An 18,782-nucleotide genomic window follows, 5' to 3' on the forward strand; every position below is an offset into this window, starting at 1 on the left:
AAATGGTCAGATCCAATGTCCTGAGCACACTAACCCCAAATGAACTGGCCATAAACCCAGACTGTGAATGATGCATTCACATCGACAGAAGGTTCTAGAAAGCAGTGACTGGCAGGAAACAAAGTCCTGGTTATATCTTGGTTAAATATACTCACAATACTTCGCATTAGCAATAAATAGCACCACGCGGTACACAGAGACGTAGACGCACACACACCATCTACACTACAAACAGGAGAATCTCTGTTAAACAGGCTCATCCTACGCAGCATCCCAGCAACAGTCAGTCATCTCCAGAGTGGGCGGAGTTTGCGTCACAGTGATTATCCTTCCCACACTTACGGAATTAGCGATCAAAATCACCGACGATGGTTTTTAAGCCATGGCATGTGAAATGTAAAATCCCGTCACGCAGTCACAAACTGTGTGTGCTGACTGGTCACGTGACCTGCAGTCCTGAAAGCTTTGTTCCAGGGCTGCTACGCCCCCCCCCCCCCCGCTGATCAATAATTAACGGTGACATTTTAAAGTAGGCCACCCCACCCACTGCTAGGTCCTGGGGGTTGGCAGTCTCAGACAGCAACAAACTTCCAGGACAGGAAGAACAACACCACTAATCTGAATTTGAATCTGAATCTGCTTCTGGTTAATCTTCTAGCTCAATGGATAGTATTGTTATTTCACACCTCGAGGGCTGGGATTTCAAATCTCACCTCAGTTCTATGTGTGTTTTCCCCAACATTTCTAAATTGCTGTACAGTTGTGTGTGTGGGAAAGTCTGTTTTATTCCCTAAGAACACAGCAATCTGTGTAAAAAGTCTTGTAAATATACCTGTATAATATCTAATTATATAGAAGTAAGCATAATAACCATCAGAGCTAGAAAGTTCCGGTCCAGAAAGTACAAATATAGACCACGATTTTGTTTCAACCAACCTTATACTCAGCTGGTTGGTTGAAGTAAAATCCAGGTTTGGATTGTACTTTCTGGACCTGAACTTTCCACCTCTGATAACCATATATCAATATTAACTATAAAATAGTCCAAGCAGATCTTCAACAGCACTTCAGTGATCAGAGGCCTCTATTACGATCCTCACTGCACTCCAGGAGCATCCAGGTGATGTCATCTGAAAAGTAATGGTCACATAACTGATCTGTACTGACATCATAAGAGGCACCAGCGGGACTCTGCCCACTGACCCCAAAAAGGGGCAGCTTCTGAAGTCCCCATAGTGACGACATCACCATTGCACCTAATCAGGTCAAACTGACCTCGATATGCAGATGTGTAACCCCAGGGAGGCACAACTCTTCGTACTGGGAAGTGTGCGAGGGACAGAGAGAGAGAGACTGAACATGAAGGAGAATACAGACAAACATGTGAGACCTTGTGAGAGTGTAAGGCCACTTAGGATTGAATGAGCAAGAGCCTGAGGATGAGAATGTGTATGTGGGCAATAGTGGTCAATCCAATAGGCTACATAGCCTAGGGAGCCATCTTCTGTTGGGATGTCAACATAACAAGCCACGTTCCCGTTGATTCGAATGGTGCACGGCGCTCTACGTGTTCCTTGCATCCCTCGTACTCATGCCCTATGTGGTGCACAGAACAGCTGCATGACGGTGGTGGCAGCAGTGGTGCCTAAGCTTTCTAAGGTTCCATTTGGGCTATGAGAGACGATAGGTCAGTCGTTCTGAACCGGTTTAGCTCCTGGTCTCTAGCATGTCAGAGAGCAACGTGAAAGCCATGATCCCTCAGCCCACTGCCTGCCAGCGCCACCCATGCCCGCTACAGCGCAATCTAAGTAAGCCCCGTAATCACAACGAACTGCATCCGTACACCAATAATGAGAAGATTACAGCTCGCGGTGACTGGAAACGTGAGTGTCAAGGGAAATGCAATCGTTCACGTCAGAGATTAGGCTCTCAGAGGCTGGGATTGACAGGCCCTGTCTCCGAGGGGGCGGAGTCGAGCAGGCGATGTGTCCTCTGCATGGGGGGGGGGGGGGGGACACCTAGAAGCCTATGGTGGATCATGAAGCATGGTGAGTTTTTTTGATGGTTATTATGTACATTATAGTCCTGGAATTTGTCTTCCATTGTTTACCCAATTATTTAATGTTGTATTGTTTTTTACCCATTCAAGAATTTGTATTGAAGCAACTCTGGAGACGTCCTTTAATCATGGTAAAATAGATGTTCGTCTTTTGTCATCTGAACCAGCAAATCTTTTCTTCTCCTCCACTGGCCCATTAGTGAAAGGTGGCGGGTGGGGGGGGGGGACCTGACATTAGTGACAGAGAGCTCAGTGGTTAAGACTGAGCGCAATACACCAATAGCTGATAACACAGGCCGTGGTTTGCGGACTGCAGACGTCAGAAAGGTACCAGGCCAACACAAGAACGTGGTGAGAAGGCTGGAAAAGCTGAGGCGTTCCCTCATAGGGCACATGATCAGAGCACTTCCTCTGACGGCGATGGCCATTGGTGGAGAAGAGACAGTTGTCAGCAGTAAGCCTACCCCCCCACCCACCTCCCACACTGAGCGTGCACACTTGGCCTGCAGATGTTCCAATAATTCCACATAAACGTGTGACAAATGGGAGGCTGAAGAGGAGCCACACAGAGCCGAGGGAGATGAGGACTGGGTGCATGGAGACAGAGAGAGAGAGAGAGATAGAGAGAGAAGGAGGGAGAGAGAATAAGAGACAGCAAGAGTGGGGGAACAGGGGAGGAAACATGAGACAAAGGAGGGAAGACAAGGAGACGGAGGGCAGGGGATGAGAATGAATAGGGTGAGAGAAGAAGAAGGAGAGAAAACAAGGGAAAAAGGCAACGACGGTGGGGGAGTAAGGAAGAACGGAGGACAGGGAGATGTGAAAGAATAAGGTGCAGGAGAAGGAGATAGAGGTGAAGAGAAAGGGGAGCAAGAAGGATAGAGAATGGAGAGAGACGATACAAGAAGATGGGGAGAGGGAAAAAGGTGGAGGATGAAAAGATGGAGTGAGAGAGAGGTATAGAGCCATAAAAATAAAAGTGGGGGATCGGAGATGGGAGACAAGGGAGAGGAGAGGAGGGAGAAAGGAGAAGAAAAGCGAGGGGGAGGTACCCAGCAAAAAAAAGAATAATTACAGTATGATATTATAATGCTGTACTAAAGATTCAGAAAAGTGAGGTGAAGCAGGTCAGACCCCCAGAAGGCGACACAGACCCTCTTAATAAGCGGCTGCCATTGCTGCTTATACAGCACTTACCCGGTGACTCTGGGTGTGAGAGACGCCCCATGGCCTGAAGCACCTCATCCCGCCTGCGGGGGGCGCTGCACAGTGACAGAGGTGCTTATGTCTATCAGCTTCAGCAGCTCTGTCTGTAAACGCACGCTGGTGCAGCCACCTTCCATCTCTGCCACGGTCATGCGCCCCAGTTCCTCTCAAAAACTGCCTTCGCCGCCCCCCCACCACCACTACCCTCACCCCCTCCCCAGGTTCTCACATTTTTTGCATAATAACCATCCGCTGTTCACATGTGGGCTCCCTCTTCTGGCTAATTAAGAGACATGGGGAAGTACAGCCCTCAGCCCCCCCCCCCCCCGCCCCCCAACCCAAGGGACACTAGGTATAAAAATAAAAACACATCAAAGACATCCGAAAACATCCCACTCAGGCAGACGGGACTGAGAGATGATGACAGCGAACGCCACCCATAATCCGTTAATAATCAGGATGAGGAAGAAGATGAAGGATGGAGAGAGAGAGGGAGAGAGAGACTTTCCTGAAAGAGTGAGGGGACAGAAAGAGGAGTCATATAAGGAAACAAACCGCCTACAGGCACAGATCATGTACGATGACAGCTAAACATTAAATAAATGAATATTATATTAACGCAGCTGTGCCTGATTTGAGAGCCAGGCTAGTCAAAGAAAAGCAAGATAAATGGCAGAGAAATTACAAAGAATAAGATAAATGAACACATGCCTAAAAATACCGCATGTTTTACACACATATAATCTATATATAGATCAATCATACGTAAATAATAATAATAATATATTTGACATTGATATAGACGTACGATTGCCATATTGAGTTGCACAGGCATTTCTGGAAACTTACTCTAATTAAGCATCCTGGGATTACATAGCAGCTGGTCGTACAGCAGGAATGTTGGAGTTTTCATCCCAGAGATCTACTTCTGTTGTACCTTTGAACCAGACAGCCACCCCACCCCAGTGGTTCAACTGAAATATCCGTGTAAATCACAAGTACGTAAACAGGCTGCAATGTTAGCCACAAGAGGACATTGACGTTAGAGGTTTTAAGAGCAGGGCGCAGGTCCGAGGTCAGTCCGGGGCGCCATGGCGAGTACTACAAACAGGAAGGAAAGGATTTCGACAGCTTGAGACGACAGGGTGCTCCCGTCCTACACGCCCTCTGCTGGCAAGCTCGTGAATATTCATGAGCCTGCGGGCCCGGAGCACGCTCCCGTCCCGAGCAGTTTTACAGCTCCGCACATATGGACGGCACCCACATCAAGGCCACTGAATATTCATGAGCACCTGCTTCCGCCAAAACTCCTCGGGCTCATCGGCACAGCGACACGACTCACAGCCGCGCAACGTCATCAGTCAAACGGTCCGCTAATGAAGGAGCCGGCTCTGCTGAGTGGCCATATGGCCGGAGCTGTAATTCTGCACCGTGGACCAGCCAGCGTCCGCCACCGGACATGAGGGAGGAGCTCCAGAGGAGGGATGGGGGTGGGGCTAATCAAGGGGGCAGGGGTAAATCCAATAGCTCCACCCTCATTAAACTGGATAGCATTTTCCACCTTAGAGTATTGCGGGGACTGACACTGTTCTCAGACCAGAAGAATTTTGAGAGAGATTACGCTACTTAAATCTGGTTGAAGAATCCATTATTCTGATGAATAATCAGAGGGGTGTATGTGAAAATTAGTGGCGTGTGCCAAGCAGCCTGGCACGCCTTTCTTAAGCGAGCATTCTGGGATAGCTGATCCATCGTCAGATGATTCTGAAGGGATATTTCCAGAGGGTTTTAGCACATTGCCTGCCAGTAATTTTATTGCTCATTTGTCCAGGACAGGCCTCATTGGCACTGGGACTCACTGGTGCTGGCGCTCACTGGCACTGGTACTCAAGCTTACTACTTATGACACATCTGGGTGATGCACTGGTACGATCTAGGATCCATGTGCCCGGTTACCATGGGAGAGCTTACGTCAGGAAGGAAAGTTTTCTCGCTGACTCGATCCCCTAATTGGCCGACCCTACCCGCAAATTCCCAACCCTTCTGCTTGTTATTCTGATCGCCCTACTGCTGGATGCCGTGTTACATCCGTGTTATTTAACGGCTGCTCTGCACCAGCGCTGAACAAGCAGCGAGAAAGAGCTGGTGGGGGCGAGGGCTCTGTAGGTCAGGCTCTCTGTGGGTGCAAACAGGGATGCGTGATTCCCGAGAACACAAATCTAATGCCAGCATTGGACTCCCGATCCCTGAAAATAAAGATCAAAGTACGTGCTGATTTCTGTCACAGGCAAAGGAATCCACAGAGGGTGGGGGAGTCAAAAATCGGTAAGTATACTGAAGAGGCTGAAGTTTAAATCCCCCCTGCCGGTAGGGTAAATGGTTTCTTCCAGCAGAAAGGGTGCTGTCGCCCCAAGGATGCTGCCTCTCTCTCTTCTTACATCCCTGACTGACTGAGCCCTCCCTGATCAAAACTTCCCAGCAGGGTGCCGTTAGAGAGATGAGCGCCAGTCAGACATCTTCCTCCCGCATGAAGCCCATGGTGTGGCACGTACCACCACAGCCCAGACGGGCGCCACCTTCCGGAAGCCCAGCATCTCCATCTGGGTGGCGGGGCCAAGCTCAGAAATCTTAGCACATTTGTCAGAAAATGAAAGGAGTGGTGACTTATAACAGAAGGGTGGATTTAGGGCTGCAGACTGGAAGAAGCACCGGCAGCTCGGGATCAGCGAGATCAACATCTGACTCTGAGCATATTAGCTTCAGATGTGATTAACAATCAAAAGTCCATCAGAACAACGATCTAAAAACAAGTATCTGCTCAAATTATTCATGTTTGGAATGTAAATTTTGGGGGGGGGAATAATATCATACATCTATGCATCCATCCATCTTCCATAATTACTTCACCAGTAGTGGGTTACTGTGGTCTGGATTCTATCTCAGCAAGCATTGGGCACCAGGAAGAAGGGGATGCCAGTCTGTCACAGAGCAAGCTCCGCCCTCCAAGGCTAATTTAGTGATACTAGTACATGCAAGAAAAGAATACAGAGTGGATGATGTCACTTGCTAATGATCGAGCTGGCAGAACTATACTTTACTACATACAGAGTCTCACAGGTCTGTAAAAAGGCTGTGTTGGGCCTGGAGACCCGGGCAGAAGGGTGGGGTACAGCCTGAGCAGGAAGCCAGTCCATCACAGGGCACATACACACGCAATAAGAAATTTACATTTATAATTAAAGGCATCTATGCGGCAGATACGTTCATCCACAGCGACATACACGTGAAACAGAAAACGCAGAACAAGAAAGAATAGCTTTCAGAAGTCAAGTAGGTGCAAATGTTACTCTACTCTAACCATAATACAGGAACAACTGAAGAGTATTGTGGGGACTGACCATTGCTTAAAACCTTAGAGTATTGCGGGGACTGACCATTGCTTAAAACCTTAGAGTATTGCGGGGACTGACCATTGCTTAAAACCTTAGAGTATTGCGGGGACTGACCATTGCTTAAAACCTTAGAGTATTGCGGGGACTGACCATTGCTTAAAACCTTAGAGTATTGCGGGGACTGACCATTGCTTAAAACCTTAGAGTATTGTGGGGACTGACCATTGCTTAAAACCTTAGAGTATTGTGGGGACTGACCACTGCTTAAAACCTTAGAGTATTGCAGGGACTGACCATTGCTTAAAACCTTACAGCAAAAAATTTATGCACAAATTCACTACCTGGCCAAAAAGTCACCATTTCAATTTAAATCAGCAAATGCATAAAAGCCAATGACTGGATCATTATTACAGCTCAGAAACGTTACGCAGCAATAAAATGAAGTCAGCTGAGTACCTGAATCTACTGAATGGCCAGCTTATCCCATTGATGGATCTTTTCTTTCTTAATGGAAAGGGCATATTCCAGAACAATAATGCCAAGATTCATTGGGCTCGAATTGTCACAGAGTGGTTCAGGGAGCATGAGGAATCATTTTCACACATGAATTCAGACCTCAGAGTCTTGACCTCAACCCCACTGAAGGTCTTCGGGATGAGCTGAAGGAGACGCCACAGAGCAGTTCGATTCACTTGTCGTCAGTACAAGACCTTGGTGAGAAATGAATGCAAATCTGGATGAAAATAAAGGGTGAGATGTTGCATAAGCCTGTGGAGACACCATGACAAATGTGCACCATGACCAAAGCTAAAGGCGGTCCAATAAAACATTAAGAAATCAAGTCTAAGTGCAATATATAAAAAGGAGAAGCATTCCATTCCATTCATCTTACAAACATTTATCTTGAGCAGGGTCACCTGGAGCCAGTTTCAGGCAGCGTAGGGCACGAGGCTGGGGTCCCCACTGGACAGGACTCCAATGCATCACAGGGCTCAGCCAATTCAGAGATACCAATTAGCATGACTATACATATTTGGACTGAGGGACAAAATCCACACAGTTCCACACCCCAAGAACAGAAGTGGGATTTGAACACCTCCCTCCAGGAGACACGAGGCAAAGGTTCAACACACTTACCCACTAGGCACCCTACGCAGAGCCTTCAACAAAGCAAGTCATTTCAACAGCATGCTGGACAGCACCCTACGAAGGGTCAGTGGTAGGGGATGAGCTTATTTTGTGGGACAAATGTTGAGGTGTACCTGGAAGAGTGAGTCAGAAGCTGTTTCTTAAAGGTCACAAGGAACTCTGAAGAGCCAAGGGCTTTGCGGAACTGTGGAATTTTAGAGATGTCTAACTGCAAGGATTTGGGCAGGAAATGAGTGCATCTAAAAATTGGCACCACGCAGATAGACACTGCAGAAATATACAGGGGGATTCAAAGCCTCGATGCAGGGCAGTAGGGTCACCAGTTGAACCACCACATCACATAATCAGTTTATACAGTTACCAAACTGAAGGAATCGACTAGAAGGAATTATCATGGAAGGTGTGATTTAGTCCAGTGTTTCCCAACCCAGTCTTCAGGGACCCCCAGACTTTCCATGTTTTGCTGGGAGCTGGGAGGGACCAAAAACAGGTACAGACTGGGGGTCCTTCAGGTCCCAGTTGGAAACACTGTTTTTGTCTACAGTCATTAAGGTAGATGGATAAATTCTCCTATAACAGGGACCTCTGGCTGTCTATAATGCACATTCTAGATTTGGATCTCATTTCTAATGTTAACTACCCAAGCTGCAGAAGCATCCAGAACCTTTAATCATTCCAACGCAAAACATCAGCTGAACAGAATTTCCCCGAAGAGTCGTAAGCATGTCTTTATGTCTCCTTTTCCTACACACAGCCTCTCCGGCTGCCGCTTCAGCTGAGCACGGAGCCTTGATCTCCACGAGAGAGGAGCCATTTATTACCCCAGGTAGGCATTCAAAGGAAACTTATCATTGTCTGGTAACAACGTATCAACGCACGTTCTTGGCAGGCAATTAAGCATCTTGCAGGAGACGCGGAGGGAGAGTGTGATGAAGCAGGAAACCTTGTGCACAGTCGCTGGACGTGAAAAGGGAAACAAAGGAACAATGATGCCGGAGACCCTGTATCCATCCTCCGCACCCTCCCGGGCAGACGGCCGGCCCTCGGCATCACTCATATTGCTCTTACTGGTGTTTACGAGCAAAACGGCAGAAAAGCACACAACGGATAATCAGCGGGCGCGTCTTTATGTTCACACTCACGTAAGACGCGTCTGTGAAATCACAAAAAATGGACGACGGCGGCTCGGACACAAATCTCACTGCTGCCTATGAAAACCTGGATATTTCCTCCATTAAATAATTTTCTTTATAGGCCACCGTGCACCCTGGGGCCATATCGGCGATTTATTCGGTCCCGGGTAGAGATACAATTCCTGGGTCATAATACGGCAGTAATGAAAACATGCCTTGTGCTCTCAGGGATCGCAGATGTGGCTTCCATGTCTCCAAATCGGATCGTTTGACCTTTGGCTGCCGTATACGGCGCCGGTCTCTGGGGTCCTGCTACCGTCGGCATATTTGCGCCATGGATCCGACGGTGCTGAGCTTTTTCCCCCCATCTGTGTGAAAATAGAAGAGGCTTTTTATTTGATCTCCGACTCGTGGCTTCTGCTGAGCGAGACAGAGATCGGGGATTGGGGGGGTGGGGGGGGGGGGGTGCGGTGGGGTGGGGGCGGCACCAGTGGGCTTTGCAAGCGCTGCAAGTGTGAGTTAAGGGGCTTTAGTGGAACGGCACGTTCTGTGATGACTCCGCCAGCCTTAATATACCATGCAACGGATTCTGCCCGTTTAGCAGAGACAGGCTCGATGTCCCCCCCCCCCCTTCGCCCCCACCCCAGGCTTATCAGCTCTCCCCCAGAGTTTGGGCTCCTTCAGGCTTCCGACTCTGAGGACCTCGTCCCTCTTCCTGTGCTCCCGTGCCGAACGTCTGTGCTTATAGAAAGAACATTATTATGATCATCCAAACTGAAGGGCACATTTTCAAAGCTCACTCACAAGTCAATTTTGTTTTTGTTGTTTTCAAGATGCCATTGACCTGAAGTGAAGGTTCCTTGTCATTCGTTACAGTTTTGGAAACCAAAAAACTCATTCCTCATGTAATCTAAGAAACTTCAGTTAAATTTCCAAAACAGGAATTTTCTCACAAACGTAACCAGTGGATGGAGTAAGTTTTGGAAATTTGTGAGCGACAAGACATCAGTGAGTATGTGTGTCTCCATCTGAGGTACCCCACCTACCAAATACCAGTTTACAGCGTTACACAACCTGATCCTACAGCCAGACGTACCAGATACTACTCCATTCTCAGCCTTCTGCGGTGGAAAGTTCAGGTCCAGAATTTAAAAATCCAGACCAAGGTTTTGTTCCAGCCAACCAATTATATACCAGAAACGACCATAAATATACAGAGTCATAGTCACAGAGTACTAAACTGCATGGCTGAAATTTAATTTTGGTCTGGATTTTTACTTTCCTGACCTGAACTTTTCACCTCTGACGGCCTTACTACACTGAGGTTTTCCTTACTGGGATGTATTCCTGTAGAAGGTCTTTCTTCTGCATGCACAGCCTCCACACCTCCACAACCATCATAAAGATCTTCTGAGTCTGACCTGAGCAGAGGTGCATTAACATGGTCGGCGCCCCCCTTAGTATTTTCTGCTCTGTTTTCCAGGGAGCCCTTTTCTTTCACCCTTTTATTTCGTAACACTCTGCATAACTGCATTAAGGATACAGGTGGACAATCATTGGCTGATAATGCTGAATGAGACTCAGAGGGGGTGGAGCCAGAGACCATCCTTATCCCACCCCCTGGGATAGCCCTACCGTCATTTTCACACACATCTTCATCTTTTCATCTTTTCTTCATACCAGGTTTCTTACATTTTGCAATCCTGCATAATTCAAGGTGTGAGTTCTCAGACCGTGAAAAATTTACAAAAGACACATACATAATTAAGAGGCAGGAGCTTGCTTTCAAGTGGGAGGCTCCTACCCAGAGGATTATGGGAGCTGAAAGAGAGGCCACTCCGATGAGAAAGCAGAGAGAGCGATGGTAACCTCACACTCTCCAATACCTCTGACACCTTCCCTTGTACCCTTGAGACACGATCCCATCTCCTCCATATTTTCAGGCAGTTTTGCTCAAAACTGCACCCAGAAAACAAGGATGCTTCAGTTAATCAGCTTTTAAAAATCTCACCACAGTTGGGGGAAAAAAAAAACAATAAAAAGTTCACCCGGAGCGACAGGAGATGCACAGCCAGACGCCGTAAATCCCGTTATATCTGAACCGCATCTTCTGTGGGCTCTGGTGGCAGGGATGCTAATCGCTGCAGCCTCCGTCGCCATGGCGCTGATGAGGTGGATAAGCAGGAGAAGCGCCTCTAACTCCGGCTCCCGCTTTCTCCGTAAACCCTCCCCCCCCAAAGCGCTCCTGGCCCATGCCCCTGCCCCCACATTCTTATTTGCCTTGGTCCCTCAATCCGCTTTCAATTTGTGAAGATTTTGTAGGGCACAAAGAGATTTTAGGCCTCTTTTTTTTTTGAAGAGTTCCTGCTTCTGACGCTGCAAATGTTTCCCCTGAAAAGTGGGTCAATGCCTGATGCAACAGCATCTCTGAGTGAGTTAGTATGGAAAGGTGGGATCGGCTGGGAACTGGATGGTTGGGTGGATGGCAGGGTGGTCTTATTGTGGTGCTGGGAGGTAGCTGGTTGGGCATAATTGTGGATATGACAGTAGGGAATGGGGCGATTCTAGGACTGTTTGGCAGACAGGATGCATACAAAGCGTCACTATTCATACAGAAGGGCCAACCTTTCATTAGCCAATGATGTGCTTTGAAAGGCGGGGAAAGAGGAGAGTGCACTCCAGGGACCAATCAGATTCTGTTCGGGGCCAGTGCCCCTGTGACACCATCGCTGTATGTACTGCAGGTAGTTCCATGTTTTGGGGTAGATTATAGGGTGTTTGTGTGGGGCTGATGTTAATATGGAGTTAGGAGGTAGATGGTGGTGCCGGCATAGCTGCAGTCGACGCATGTGGGCTGGTGTTCTGGATGCAAGAAAGAGCCTTTTCTCCACCCCCCCCCCCCACTCCCCTCCCCCTGCTGTTTGTAGCAGCTCTGGCTGCAGGTAACAGCAGATTTACTGACAGATAAACAGAGCCCACACGGGCAGATTAATGATAACCGTGCCTGTCAGTCAGGGCTGATACTCGCCTTCCAGGAAAGAGAGGAAGCGTCAGGGAGAAGGGAGCCGAAACGAGGCAGCCTGGATGGAAAGGCAGGCCGACAGTGTTGGTCCAGGTACAGTGAAGACGAGGCCGAGCCTGTGTCAGCCGTTAGCTCCAGCTGAGTTCCACCTTGGATCTGATTGGTCGGGACAGGACTGAGCTGTTCTGCACGGCCTCACGGCAACAGTGATGTCATAGGTCAGAGGAAATTGTGTGAAATGTCACACGCAGGCACATCATCACCAAAGAAAGCTCTTAAAATTATTTAGCTGGTCTTATCCCACCACTTTAGCTGAAGAAGTCACTCTGCTGGCACGGATGCGAAACCCCAGGAGTGAGGATTACAATATTGCCTGTTCGTTCATTATTTGTGGATTTTTATTTCATGGGAGTGCAGACAGCAGGAGCCCCTGGGTGACAGCTCTGAGTTTTGACAGCGAGACACCGGCATCCTTCAAGCTGTCAACGAGTCGGAGAAGCACTTCCACCACGTCCGTATAGAAACACCAGAAATGAAAGCCGGCTGGAGTCGCCTGGCCAGGCTGAGGGTGGAGTGGAGGGAATATATTACAATTACAATTTATTTAGTAGACACCTTCTACCCAAAGTGATGTACAATTGAAAGCAGGGTAAGTCGCTGGAGCAATTTGGGGTTAAGGGTCTTTCTCAAGGGTCCAAATGTGAAATCACTCAGTATCTACTGACTGAAAACTGTAAGCCACAAACAGGGGGCGGGTCTCAAACCCAGGCCATTCTGGGATCCCTGGCCAGTTTGAAAGCTGTTGCCACCGTTTCTCTGCCCTGATTTACACACGCATCACTCGCATATTAATACTCGTCTCCAAACATTAAGGAGGAACTTGCGACCACCTGCTGTCAGTGTGTTGGACTATGTTATCGTCCATGCAGGAGATGTGCCTTCATCCACATACACACGCATGCAGATGCTGAACTTCACCCAGAAACCAGTGGGAGTTTTGCTTACATGAAAATATTCTAAGGGCAGAAGGAAAAATGATTGGCTCAGAGACATAACCAATCAGATTGTAGAGGAGGTGGGGCCAAGCAACCAGAGGAGGTGGGACCAAGACATCTGATCGGTTGGTCCCGCCTCCACCCATAAGCCACACAGACACTCATGTATCCACACACAGTCATAACAACCCGCACATGTTTGGCAGCTTCAAACAGACCAGAAGTATATGACCAGCACCCCCAAGCTCCACGGGTAATTCTGACCTATCACTGCCCTCTTGCCTTGCCCTCCATGTGGTAATAGGCCATGCATCTTCCCTCTTTTGGTTTTTAGATGGCATGTGGACTGGCTGCCCCCAGTCTCCCCCTCCCCGGTGGGCCTGTCTCGACTCAAAGGCCACATCGCTTTCTACGCCAGCGCGCTAATTGCACGCCGCTCTTTGTTAACTGGCATGTTTGTTCCCGCTGGCGGAAGGAAGAGCGCCTCAGCGGAGTGGTAGCAGGGGGCATGGGAGGGAAAAAAACTAACTCAACTGCAGGGTCAACCATGAGATAATGAGGCTTCAGCTCTCACTGGGTAACAGGCAGTGCCCCCCTGCAGTGGGCCCAGGCACTGGCCGCGTGTCAGAGGTGACTTTCCCTCATCTGCACTGCTCTACAGACTACAGCATGACTGAAATGCTGCAGTAGGCAGTGACGTTACCAGGATGTCATCCTGGGATGGGCATTTGGCTATGTTGGGTAGACACTAGTGCTAAATTGTGTCGGAGGGTTTGTGGGGTTTCCTGCTCCTGGTTAAAAGTTGGGGAGGGGAGTCCCAGGATCCTCATATTAAATCACTAGCGAGTGGCTAAATTTGGTCTGTTTCTGTTTTTTTTTTTTTTTTTGGGGGGGGGGGCATTACTAATGACACTGACCATTCATGTCATAAACTGCCCCCGTGGCTGTTTGCAGGCAGGCGCTCCTGGAGCCGGGACCGAGAGGGTAGCTGAGATGCTTATTTACGGTTCACACAGCGTACATCATACTTTAGTATATGATCATTTCCACTACTACCTCTGCGAGAGTCATCGTCTTACGTTAGCATTGAACACTAACGAAATTAACATTTGCTTGCATAAATTAGCCTTACAAATCCATTCCATTCAGCTATTCTATAGTACTTTTTAAAGTAGGTGGTTGGAAATTTTGTTCCAAGTTATCGGGAATGCAGTACATACCAATGTGTGGTACTAAATGGGGAAATGCACTGGTACATAACAATGTGTGGTACTAAATGGGGAAATGCACTGGTACATAACAATGTGTGGTACTAAATGGGGAAATGCACTGGTACGTAATGTGTGGTACTAAATGGGGAAATGCACTGGTACATAACAATGTGTGGTACTAAATTGGGAAATGCACTGGTGCATAATGTGTGGTACTAAATGGGGAAATGCACTGGTACATAATGTGTGGTACTAAATGGGGAAATGCACTGGTACGTAACAATGTGTGGTACTAAATGAGGAAATGCACTGGTACGTAATGTGTGGTACTAAATGAGGAAATGCACTGGTACATAATGTGTGGTACTAAATGGGGAAATAACGAATTTGCCCTTTCTTCCATCAGGTAATTCATGCACAGGACACCGGTAGATGGCAGTGACACAACCAGCTTACTTTGGTCACCATTTCGGTCCTGCTTGCTACATGTCAGCGTGGCTTGGGTGCAATTCGAATACTTTACAATGGAAATGCGCCAGTTCAGGTGTGGCTCGGGTGTAGAAAAGTGCCATAGCAGCTATTCCTCTCAGAAGGTGCGAGGGGAGAGATGGATGAGAAACACGGATCATAAGGAAGTACAGAAACAAATTGCCCATGACAGGAACATTAAAGGGAACCTCATCACCTTCTGTGAAAAAATCATCTATTTCTTGCATCATTTATCAGTCGACCATGTGTGCGACCTGCATGCTTCGTAAATATAGCTAAATATACTACTGTATAACATTTACACTCTGCACTAACTTCTCAGTTTACTATTTATCAGATCTTAAACGATATCTTTTCCCCTGGAAGCTCTCTTCCGCATCTGCTGGGAAATCTATTGTAGAATGTTCCCTACCTAGAGAATCATTTAAATATTATTTAAAACGTCCTGAAATATTGATATGCATTTGATATGTAATGTCTACACTTGCAGGACGTTTCTAAAATGGTCATTTTAGGATGAGGATTGTGTTACTGCAGCATGCAAAATGTAATTTTAAATACAAAACAAGTCATGACTCTCAGCTACCGTTCTCAAAGCTTCAGTGATAGTCACCGTATTCATGTACTACATGAATTCACATAAAACACTACAAATTATGAACTTTGCTACCAACAAATTTTGACACAAGATTTTCTATCAAAAGGTATTCGTCATATTTGGGTGGGTTTATATCAAAATATACTTTTGCATGAAACTCTTCTCCAATTTTCCTAATGTCCCACAGAGGCTATAAACAAATATCAATGTTGTTTCTAGTACAAAATTGCTATGCATGTACTGTACCAGTCAAAAGTTTGAGTTCATCTGCTTCAAATGATCTATGTCTTCTACTACCGCATAGTGTCATCTGTTATAAGGAATGGAAGTTGATCTTTCAACCATGTGTATTTGTAAGACACAGAGAAGGTGAGTACATGAACTCTGCATGTATGGTCTCCACTGTTAAAAAATGTCATAGTCTGGGTTTGCCTTAATTGTGACGGAGTTGGTTTTGGTCTTTACCCAGTCCATGCCAATCTCAAGCAGCATCTCAACAACACATGATTTCTCTGTGATAAAGCAATTTTTCGCTATTTACTGTTTGAACTCGATTTTTTAATTTACTGTGGAACTCACGGAATTTCAGATCTTCCCTTGAGAAACAGAGGAGACAGGTGCACCAGTGAGATGATCAGTTGTGAAATCCTGACCTCTTGGCTGCTCTCACTCAACACATCAGCCAGTAAGTTAATGAGTAAGCAGTAAATATCACCTGAGCCATTAACCCAAAAAAGTGGATGTACAGTATGCAGACTGGGAAATGAACACAGATTAACCATTAATCAAATTAATGGTGGATTTGTTCACTTTTTTGCTATATTAAGATGGCAGACACCATGCTTTGAGTGGCTAATATCCACTTAGCTCCGCCCAGTTAGCATGTAACTTAACGGCCTATTTGGCCATCTCATGGGTACACGGCACATGAGGTTCATGACAAGAATGATCTCTTTCATCCTTCACAGCTAGCCTACACTGCTACCTGTTACCGAACCGCCCACTCCTAAGATTAGCGAGGCCCAGTGTGTCATCTTTCATTGGCTACTAGGACTATCCACAATAATCACTTCTCTAGACAATGATTACTCTGGCCTTCTTCCCAAAGCCCCGCCTACCAGACCCTCCCACATCCACATGGCATCAGTTGCCCTTAGCAACAAATTAGAAGGAGAGGAGTTCAGCATGACACATAGACCTTAAAGCCATATCTGAAAGGTCATGTTTCTGCCAGGATACAACCTTCCAGAAACTGGATTTTTTCCCGCAAGCTTTTCAGCCGAACTACTGAAGACATGGAGAACCCATTAAGACGAGATAGGGGGTCGGAAACTAATTTGTTTGGAGATGTGTTTTTTGATCTAATGCTTAGACCCAGTCCTGAAGCAGAGATCATTTCCCTCTGACAACAGGAAGCCATCATGCAAAAAAACACCTAATGCATTCTTGGGAAGGCAGTGGCAGGGACAAACTTCAGAAGAACAACCACCCAGGACGAAGATGGGCTTCAGTAACGGCATCCTGGAGGATGACAGGGGGGAGAAGTGTGAGGATCTGAATAACTCCTGGACAGCATGGGGTCTGAGGGATCTGAGATGACACTCCGTCACAGGAAGAGTGCAGCTTGCCTCCTGCTGGCCGAGGCCCGCAAAACCTGCTGCATTCGCTCCTAGCGTTAGCGCTGGCTAGCGCTGACACACACACCTGTGGCACTGACACACCACATGGCAGTGGACAGCGGGGGGTTGGGGTGCAGGGGTGCGGTGGGGGGGGGGGGGGGGGGCAGCAAGGCTTGAGAATCCCATTAAACGGATCATCCGGCGGCTTTTTGAAGACTGTCGCGCGGATAACGAGGGCGGGATCCAGGGAGCCAGCCCCAAGAGATGCAGGACAGATCAGAGGGCTGGATAATCCCAACAAGGGGATTAGGACAAGGAGCCGGGCAGGAATATGGGGGAGGGGAGCATGTAGAAGGGGGTCATGTGAGCTGATCACAATGTGGAGACACACTTCCATTCACACACGCTTTGAGATGCACGTAGTTTCATGGACACTTACAGTCAAACACAGACTGTCGACACAGTGTGTGTATATATATGTGTGTGTGTGTGTGTGTGTGTGTGTGTGTGTGTGTGTGTACAGTGTGTGTTTGTATATATCTTTATGTATATAGTGTGTGGCTCAACTGGTCAGGCCTGTGTTTGGAAGGTCATTGGTTCAAATCCTGTCCTCAGAAGAACAGTTGCATCGCTGTCTGTTAGACCCATGAGCAAAGCCCTTAACCTCCTGAAAAATGCCCCAGGGAAGCCAGATTAATGGTCTGACCCTGCGGTCATGAACCCCAAGCTTCACTGTGGGCTATATATACGTGTGTTTGTCTCAAAGGAGAGCATGGTAGGATATGTTAACAGAAGCATTCAAATGTACCTGTACTTGTGCGAATGGCAAATGTAGGATCATTTCATTTCACATACTGTATATTACAGCCACCACATGCTGAGAGAATGTCAGCGGGGCTCCTGACCCCAGCGGAAGGTCCCCCAGCCTCTGTGGACGTTCCCTGGCAGTGGTGTCAGGCCACAGCCCCAACACTGCAGACACGGTCATCATATCACAGCATCAGCTCGCCCCGCCACCCAGACGACACGGTCGCCAGCCTGTCAGACAGTCACACAGCCTCTCCGGAGCTCAGCCCACACTACCCCCGGGGTGACGGCGACTCAGAAACTTACCCCCCTTGCCGCGCAGCCTGCCCTGTGCCTTGGCCTGGTGCGTGTCCAGAGGTCCGCTGAGCAGCACAGCCAGGAGCGGGAGCAGGAGCCCCCGTCTCACTGCCACCAACATTACGGAGAGTTCCTCCAGTGGCCGAGACCCCGTGCCACGACACCCCCCCCCCCCACTCCGCTCCAGGACGTGGGTGCTTCAGCCAATCGGGATTGCTGGAGCGGGTGGGGGGGATCTCTGGCCGCGTCCCCCCCCCATCCCCTGTGGCAGGACCTGGCGATGCCGGAACCCCTCGACTCACCGCCCCGCTCCCTGCTAACTGCTGCGCTCGAAGCGCTCTGCTCTGTGCTCTGCGCTCTACACTCTACACGCGCCGCGCTTGGCGGCACAATCCATCCAGAGCAGCTCGATGGGTCTCTGCTCCGCTGCGCTGCCTTCAGTACAGTGATGATGTCTGCTCTGGCAAAGCAGTAACCAAGGAGGGAGGAGGAGAGAGAGAGAGAGAGAGAGAGAGAGAGACAGAGAGAGAGAAGGAGAGGAAAAGGGAGAGAGTGAGGTGAGACCATGTAAACGAGTGTGAGCGATGCGCGGAGTGTGCAGGATATGTGACAAGGCAAAACTGCCCTGACAGGATGTCAGGATCTTCATATTATACCCAGCTTTCTATACAAACTGCTACACACCCCACGATACCACACCTCTCTGTACCGCACACTTCTCTGTACCATACACCCCATAATACCACACATCTCTCTGCACCGCACACCTCTCTGTACCATACACCTCATGATACCACACACCTCT

General features: G+C 48.1%; 1 protein-coding gene across 1 annotated transcript in view; it reads right to left on the reverse strand.

The window, feature by feature from the left end:
• Nucleotides 1-18,408, reverse strand: part of zgc:77784 (uncharacterized protein LOC402947 homolog) — a 63,708-nt gene extending 45,300 nt beyond the window's left edge. The window contains 1 exon segment of the mRNA XM_048984228.1: nt 17,987-18,408. Coding sequence (XP_048840185.1) covers nt 17,987-18,098 — 112 coding nt within the window. The 5' untranslated portion in view covers nt 18,099-18,408.
• Between the last annotated feature and the right edge of the window lie 374 nt (nt 18,409-18,782).

Source organism: Brienomyrus brachyistius, chromosome 18, assembly GCF_023856365.1.
Source record: "Brienomyrus brachyistius isolate T26 chromosome 18, BBRACH_0.4, whole genome shotgun sequence".
Classification (NCBI taxonomy): Eukaryota; Metazoa; Chordata; class Actinopteri; order Osteoglossiformes; family Mormyridae; genus Brienomyrus; species Brienomyrus brachyistius.